The 8,512-nt window shown below is 40.1% G+C and overlaps 2 protein-coding genes across 2 annotated transcripts; both read right to left on the minus strand.

The window, feature by feature from the left end:
• Positions 1-3,422: 3,422 nt before the first annotated feature.
• LOC142552409 (uncharacterized) lies at positions 3,423-7,138 on the minus strand. Its single transcript, XM_075662184.1, has 6 exons — positions 6,783-7,138; positions 5,502-6,513; positions 4,559-4,825; positions 4,331-4,450; positions 4,067-4,219; positions 3,423-3,677 (listed from the first exon to the last, which is right to left on the minus strand). Exons 1-6 carry the CDS (start codon positions 7,136-7,138, stop codon positions 3,423-3,425), a joined length of 2,163 nt encoding a protein of 720 aa, XP_075518299.1.
• A 324-nt stretch (positions 7,139-7,462) lies between these two features.
• LOC142552410 (uncharacterized) lies at positions 7,463-8,053 on the minus strand. Its single transcript, XM_075662185.1, has one exon. It carries the CDS (start codon positions 8,051-8,053, stop codon positions 7,463-7,465), a length of 591 nt encoding a protein of 196 aa, XP_075518300.1.
• Positions 8,054-8,512: the final 459 nt, after the last annotated feature.

Genomic DNA, 8,512 nt, shown 5'->3' on the forward strand with positions numbered 1-8,512 from the left:
AAAACGCATAATTTTGTTCGAAACAAGCATAATTCAAAATGAATTCTACTATAAATTAAGTGCAAATCTTGCACTTATCAAACCCCCCAAACTTGAACTTTTGCTAGTCCCGAGCAAAATAGAATAAAAGCTAATAATTAAGGAAATGATTTACGCAACTACTAAAGTCATGGATATTCGAAAAGTGATATTGACCTCCGACTCATCTAATTTCATGTAATTCACGATTTCGCAAGAGTCACGTGTGTGTGTGATATGTCAATGTTCGTTTACCCCATCAAATGCTCAAATAGAGTTGTAATGCTCATTCGCCTTACAGAATCAAGAAATCCTCAGTTCAGTTCAACTCACACTTCATCAAAATACAAATTTGCATTCACAGATCACATAGGACTTTATCGGTGATTATTTGGCTCGAAAGATGGTCAATAACAAGTATGCCAAAGATGAAATCACAAAATGAGATGCTTGCAAGCAAGTGATTAAAGTCTATACTCGTTGACAATGTTTTTCAGGTATCCATAGGCTTGATTTGAACAACTTTTCTCCACTAGTATATTGGATAAAGGTGACAAGGTTAATAGGTCTTGTAAGCTTGTAACATCAGGCCTTGGTTCACGGCTACAATAAAGGATATGGAAATCAAAATTTGAGAGAAATAATCAAATCTTCATCATTTTCACTATGATTTCATTCACCATCACTTTATTGATTTCTTTTCATTCATATCCTTCATCTACCATATATATATATATATATATTTTTACCACTTTTGATACACAATTTTTTTTTTTAAACAACTCCTTTTAGCACATTTAACTTTTTCTTTTCTTTTCAAGGAGTATTTGAATCATTACAACACCCATGAACTTATTTCTCTCAAAATTAGGTAAGACAGTAAGTGTATAAGCTTCATTAGATAGTCGTTGTGGGAAATAAAATAAATACAAGTGGGGGCTAATTGTATGTCATTGATATACACCACTTGATTTTTTAGTAGGCTCAAAATGGGGTACTAGGGATATTTCATTTTCGTTTGGTAGGCTCGAAGGCTCAAAACGGGTCCAAAGATCGCCTAAATCATTCCTATGTCACATATTATCCGTATTTCGCCTCGAAAAATGTTCAAACAAGTTCTAGACTTCCATCAATCCATTAGTCAACTCATACAAACCAGTCACATGCAATTTTCAATAAAAATGATAGATGAAATAGGTGCACAAAGAAAATTTAAGCATCTCAATTAACTTGAAGCTCAAAGGGCTACAATTGACAGTAAGCAAAGAATATAGGCCCAAGGATATTGTGAAAAATTGCCTACCTCATTCCTATGATTGCAAAAGTGTCAATCAATGTCATGCAAGAATTACCAAGAATCAGATCCCCCTCATCTATTTAGCATCACAGGCATGAAACTTGTCTATAATTGTGACTCCTAAGTTATCACAAACACATATATATTTCAGGATCACAATTCGGTTTTCATCATCGGTCACACATTTTACTTATCCATGACTCTACCTAACAAATCTAGCATGCAATAAATAAAAAATCAAACTAACTACTGAGCAATAATAAAAAAAAAAAATTGCAGAAAAATTCTAACAAGAAAAATTCTAACAAGAAAAATTCTAACAAGCAATTTTACCCTCCCCCAAACTTAAAGTATGCATTGTCCTCAATGTATAAAAGTAAAGAACATGACAACACATACCTCGCTCCCAAGTGTCAGAACTCAGGGCTCGAGTCATCGTTCCCGGTATCTTCAGCATCATCGTCCATGTGCTGTGGTGGTGATATATTTGGTGGTGGGTACTGTGGTGGCCACGCTGGATATGGTGGAAAGGGAGCATCCTTGGGTCCAGTAGGTGGAAAACGCTGGGCAAGCACCGATGTGAAGTCCATCATATAAGACATGAAAGTATTAGTAGTGTGTCAGTGCTCGGCCAGCTCGTGGCGCTGAGCTCGCATCTCATATTCCATTCGGAACATCCTGTCTCCAAACTGGATCGAGGGATCGATGGTGGCGGCGTCGGCTGGCGTTCCCTGGCCCTCTGATTATAAGCTGCCCTAGCCTCTTGTCTTTCCAATTCGCTTTCGAAGCGCAGGCGGTGTGGAGTATATACCGTGATTGGGTCCTTTGCTTTCAAAACATGTTCATCTGCGCCCTAATGCACACCGGCATGAAGACATAGGGCAGTGACAGTATGTGCACATGGGAGGCTGACGGTCATAAGTCCTGTACCAGCATGCATGATAAAGCTGTGAATGAGCCTCCCAAGATCCACGGTCTTCCCAGTCATTATGGCGTAAATCAACGCAACTTTGTCCTTTGTAATTTCTGTCTGATATGAGGAGGGCATGATCCGTGAGAGAATAAAAGATGCCCAACTGCGTGGGTCACGGCTTAAGTCAGATTTCTTCAAAATGACTGGGGAGCCTTGATTCAAGCGCCACTCTGCACCCTCGATGCATAAGCTCCCGATAATCTCATCGTAATCAACATTGCCAGTAATCAACGCAGTATATTAGTCATTTTCAAAACTCGGCAGATTGTAAATATCATTAATGGTTGCCGAATCGAAATAGACCAATTGCCATCGTACCAGAACTCCGTATTCCTCGTGCTTGATTCTCAAATTAGCATAGAATTCTCGGACTACGGGTATAACTGCATCTGGCGGTGACTGTGCTATATCAACCCACCCCCTTAGCTCAACCTCTTCAATTATTGCACATTCAGGGTACGTCAGATCTAGCCCTCTTTCTGGAATAATCGACCTAGACATGGTGCTCTCGTAAATTCGGAATACTTCCTCGTTCCAAAATTTATGAGCATCGTAGGAACGAGAAGAGGAAGCCCCATCCTTCGATCTTTTTCTAGGCGGCATAATTTTCAACAATACCCACACTTATACTCAACAAATATAGACACAGTGCCACCAACAATTGCTTGAAATCTGAAAAGTATCCCCAAATGATAACACGTAAAAGAAACGGTACCCTTGAGTGTAGAAGATTAACCGAAGATGACGCTCGGCGATAGCAAGTGGCGGCGGCTAGGAGCGGCGACGGCGGCGGCGTGCCCGAGCGGCGGCGGCGGATGCTGTTGGTGGTGGGAGAGATGAGTTGTGTGAAGCTTGTTTGTGAGAGAAGGAGTTGGCTTGAAGGAGTTATGGAGTAGTTTTGGGGATGGAGGTTTGTGGGTTGAGTGAATTTGGAGAGGATTTGTGAAGATGATGAATTTTTTTTTTTAAACACACCTGTAAACATTAAAGCAAATCAAATTACTACTAGAAATGAATAATTAAAATTAATGAATAATAAAAAAAATAAAAATGAAATAAAATGAACAAAATGAATGCGAAAAATAATCGTGGGTTGCCTCCCACGAAGCGCTTGGTTTAATGTCATCAGCCTGACTACCAGTCTTGTTCAATTGGGTTCACCCAGGCTAAGACTGCCCAGAATGCTCGGTGCTCCAGTTCTAGTGGCAAGTGGCATGCCTTCCCAAATACTAGCCTATAGGGAGACCTCCCAATAGGCGTCTTGAATGCAGTTCGATAAGCCCATAACGCATCATCCAACTTCATAGCCCAATCCCTCCGGTTGGTGTTGACAGTCTTTTCCAGTATTTGCTTAATTTCCTGGTTGGATACTTCAGCTTGTCCATTCGACTGAGGATTAAAAGTGAGTTGAAAATTCTATTGCAAAAATGTGTACCTTCGTCACTTATGATGGCTCTCGGTGTTCCAAACCTGGTGAAAATGTTCTTATGCACAAATTTCGCTACGACATGAGAGTCATTAGTATTGGTGGCGATTGCTTCCACCCATTTCGACACATAATCAACAGCTAATAAAATATAAGAATTACCAAAAGAAGGGGGAAAAGGTCCCATGAAATCTATGCCCCAGACATCAAAAAGTTCCACTTCCAAGACATTTGTCAATGGTAATTCATGACGCCTAGATATGTTTCCTAACCTCTGGCATCTATCACATAACTTTACTAAGGTATAACTATCCTTAAACAAACTAGGTCAATAAAAACCAGATTGCAATACCTTAGCTGCTGTTCGTGATGCTCCAAAATCTCCACCATATGGTGAAGAATGACACTTCTCCAAAATTTGTTGAGCTTCGATACCCTCCACGCATCTCCGAATCACTTGGTCAGCACACCTCTTATATACAACTGGATCATCCCAATAATAGAACTTGATATCATGAACGAACTTTTTCTTTTGATGATAGCTCAAATCTGGAGGAAGGGTGCCGCAAGACAAAAAATTAGCAATATCAGCAAACCAAGGAAGTATAGAATTTACCTCGAAGAGTTGCTCATCAGGGAATGTTTCTTGTATAGCTCCCTCTGTTCTCTTCTCTTCCAGCTCAATCCTCGACAAGTGGTCAGCCACTTGGTTTTCACTACCCTTTTTATCATTGACCTCAAAGTCAAATTCTTGTAATAGCAAAATCCACCTTATCAGGCGTGGTTTTGCATCCTTCTTGGCGAACATGTAGCGAATAGCTGCATGGTCAGTGAAAACGATTACCTTTGTGTCAATCAAATAAGGTCTGAATTTGTCGAATGCAAATACTACTGCAAGCATTTCTTTCTCAGTTGTAGTGTAATTCTGTTGTGCAGCATCCATTGTGCGGCTTGCGTAGTAAATTGCCCTAAACATCTTCTCCCTTCTTTGGCCTAAAACAGTGCCCACTGCATAATCACTTGCATCACACATTAGCTCAAAAGGCTCCTTCCAGTTCGGCACTATCATGATCAGTGCAGTCACCAATGCCACTTTGATCTTCTCAAATGCCTGCAAACAATCATCATCAAATATAAAAGTCGATTCTTTTTCAAGTAAATTACATATGGGTTTAGTGATCTTAGAAAAATCTTTAATAAATGTACGATAAAACCCCGCATGTCCAAAGAAGCTCCTTATTCCCTTGATGCTCTTTGGTGGAGGAAGTTTTTCAATGGCAACCACCTTGGCTCTGTCTACCTCTAATCCCCGAGAAGACACTTTGTCCAAGAACAATGCCCTCTTGGACCATAAAATGGCATTTCTCCCAGTTAAGAACTAAGTTCTTTTCTTGGCATCTCTGCAAAACAAGGGATAGGTTGTGTAAACAATGATCAAATGAAGAGCCAAATACGGAGAAGTCGTCCATGAAGACTTCTATGATCTCCTCTACCATGTCTGCAAATATGGCCGTCATTCACCTCTGGAAAGTGGCAGGTGCATTGCATAGCCCAAACGGCATTCTCCTAAAAGCAAACGTGCCATAGGGACACGTGAAAGTAGTCTTCTCCTGATCTTCTGGCGCTATAGCAATTTGGTTATACCCTTAATAACCATCTAAAAAGCAATAATGACAATAGCCAGCAAGTCTATCAAGCATTTGATCAATAAAAGACAGTGGAAAATGATCCTTTCGTGTAGCATTGTTTAACTTTCTATAATCAATACATACTCGCCAACCATTTACAGTACGAGTAGATATCAGTTCATCATGTTCGTTTCTAACTACAGTTATTCCACCCTTTTTAGGCACAACTTGTACAGGAGATACCCAACTACTATCAGAAATGGTATAAATGACACCAGCCTTTAACAATTTTAGCACCACATTTTTCACAACCTCTTTCATTGCTGGATTCAATCTCCTCTGGTGATCTACAAAAGAAGTATATGACTCCTCCATCAAAATTTTATGCATGCATATATTGGGGCTAATTCCCCTAATATAAAAAATCGACCATCCTAAAGCAGTTTTAAATTTCCTCAATACTCTCAATAATTTATCTTTTTCAGCACAAGTAAGAGAGGAAGAGATGATTACCGGATACGTCGACTTTTCACCTAAAAATGCATAGCAAAGGTGACTTGACAGCTCCTTCAAATCAGGGGAAGGAGGTATTACCTTTGTTTGCTCATTTGCCTCCAATTCCTCAAGCGGTGCATCCATTTTTCTTTCTTTCTGTGATGCTTCAAGAGCCAACAACTGTTCTTTCACTTCCCAATTGTTTTCATCAACAGTTCCTGCAGCGCTTGTCAAACAGCTCTCCAAAGGATCCCTAGTTCCTGCACATTCAAGAGACATACATGAGTCTATAATATCAATGCTTTTACAAGTGCTTACCTCATTTGATCCCTTCATGGCGTGATAGATATTAAAAATAACTTCTTCTCCACCAAATCTTAAGGTGAGTTCACCCTTATGCACATCTATCAATGCCCTTCCAGTCGCTAGGAACGGTCTCCCAAAGATTAATGGAGCATCCTGATCCTCTTCCATATCTAAAATCACAAAGTCAGCAGGAAAAATAAATTTATCCACTTTTACCAGTACATCTTCGACGATCCCACGTGAAAACGTGAGACTTCTGTCCGCAAGCTGTAAGGTGATAGTGGTAGGTTTGACTTCTCCAAGCTCTAGATCTCTGTAAATAGAAAATGGCATCAAATTAATACTCGCTCCTAAATCCCACAAAACTTTACTACATTTAGAACCACCAATAAAGCAAGGAATAGTAAAACTCCCTGGATCTTTTATGGTAATTTCTTTTGCAGTATGGCGCTACATTCTTCAGTCAATTTAACAGTCTCAAAATCCTGCAGCTTTCTCTTCTTAGACATCACATCTTTAATAAATTTTGCATAATTCGGCATTTGCTCCAAAGCATCAGCAAATGATATGTTGATGTGTATCTTCTTAAAGATCTCCAAAAATTTTGCAATCTGATCATCCAATTTCTTCTTTTTGAACCTCTGCGGATATGGAAGAGTCGACTGAAATACAGGAGGTTGTTCGACTTTAACTTCGGCATTGGGCTTTTGATTTTTGTCTTCTTTTTCATCCTCAAACTCACCCTCTTCAACTGTCTTCTCCTTGTCCATTCCCTCCTTGGAACTTTGCACCTCTAACTCTTTTCCACTCCTCAAAGTGACTGCCTTGAACTGTTCTTTTGGGTTAACTTCCTTGTTACTAGGAAATTGACCCCTGTTCTGATCTCTCAAAGCTTTGGCCAACTGTCCGATTTGTGTCTCCAGAGATTTCATTGTGGCCCCCATATTTCCCATGTGAGTCTCCATGTTGTCCAGACGAGACTCAGTTATTGCCATCTTTTTGCCAGACTCAGCAACAAATGTTCCTACCAAATCCTCAAACGAAGGCTTTCTCTCCCCCTTTGATGTATTGAACCCCGGTGGAGGATTCAACACATTTTTATTATTTGCATAAGAAAAATTTTCATGATTTTTTAATCCTGGATGATAAGTATTAGGGGGAGGGTTACCTCGATATCCTCCGAATCCTCCAAAATTTCTGTTGTTGACGTACTGAGCTTCTTCAATAATAGATTGTTCTTCAGCAACAGTCGATGGACTCTCAGTTTCTGATATGCTCACTTTGTTCATAGCTGCGAGTTATGTGGTCAGTGCGGATACCTATTCAGTGAGTGATGTAATAGGGTCCACAGCATACACTCCGGCTGTCCTTTTTACTCCTGCCCTTTCAGAAGGCCACTGGTAGCTATTTATCGTCATCTGTTCAAGCAAGTCATAAGCTTGCTCGGGAGATTTAGCTAAGATCGTGCCACCAGCTGCAGCATCCACTGTTCCTCTTGTTTGCCCATTTAGACCGTTGTAGAATAATTCGATCTGCACCCAGTCTTCGAAACCATGGTTTGGGCACTTTCTCAATAGCTCCTTGTATCTTTCCCATGCCTCATACAATTGCTCAAAATCAATCTGCCTGAACGTGATAATCTCAATCTTCAACTGTGCAGACTTTGCAGGGGGAAAGTATTTTGCAAGAAATTTCGTCGCCAGCTCCTGCCATGTCGTGATACTTCCCAAGGGAAGCGACTGGAGCCATCCTCTAGCTTGATCCCTGAGAGAGAAGGGAAACAAACGCTGTCTAATAATATCATCAGGAATATTATTAATCTTTACCGTATCCGTTATCTCCAAGAAGGTCCTCAAGTGAACGTGAGGATCAGAAGTGGCAGTCCCAGCAAACTGGTTTTGCTGAACCATATTAATTAGAGCAGGCTTCAGCTAGAAATTATTTGCGTTGATGGTTCCTCTTGCAATACCAGAGTAATGATTATTGATCACTGGTCTGAAGTGATCTCTGATAGGTATAGCCTCTGGCGGGATGTGTCTGTCATTTTCTCTGTGATCAGCCATTGCTTGAATCTCTTCCCTTCTTGCTTTTCTTAACTTCCTCGCAGTTCTTTCGATCTCTGGGTCAAAAATCAGCAAGTCTGAGTTTTGCGATCGTAGCATACACTGTCAAACAGGAAAAAATGAAAACTTAATCAATATAAAATAAAATAAAAATAAAAGCTCTAAATTAAAATCAAGACTAATTGGTAACAACACTGATATAAATTCAAATTTGACACTCCCCGGCAACGGCGCCAAAAACTTATTGCGTGTTTTCTTGATTGCTCGCAAGCTCACGACATCAAGTTATAGTAAAATGTATTTTTG

Source organism: Primulina tabacum, chromosome 7 (genome assembly GCF_025594145.1).
Source record: "Primulina tabacum isolate GXHZ01 chromosome 7, ASM2559414v2, whole genome shotgun sequence".
Classification (NCBI taxonomy): Eukaryota; Viridiplantae; Streptophyta; class Magnoliopsida; order Lamiales; family Gesneriaceae; genus Primulina; species Primulina tabacum.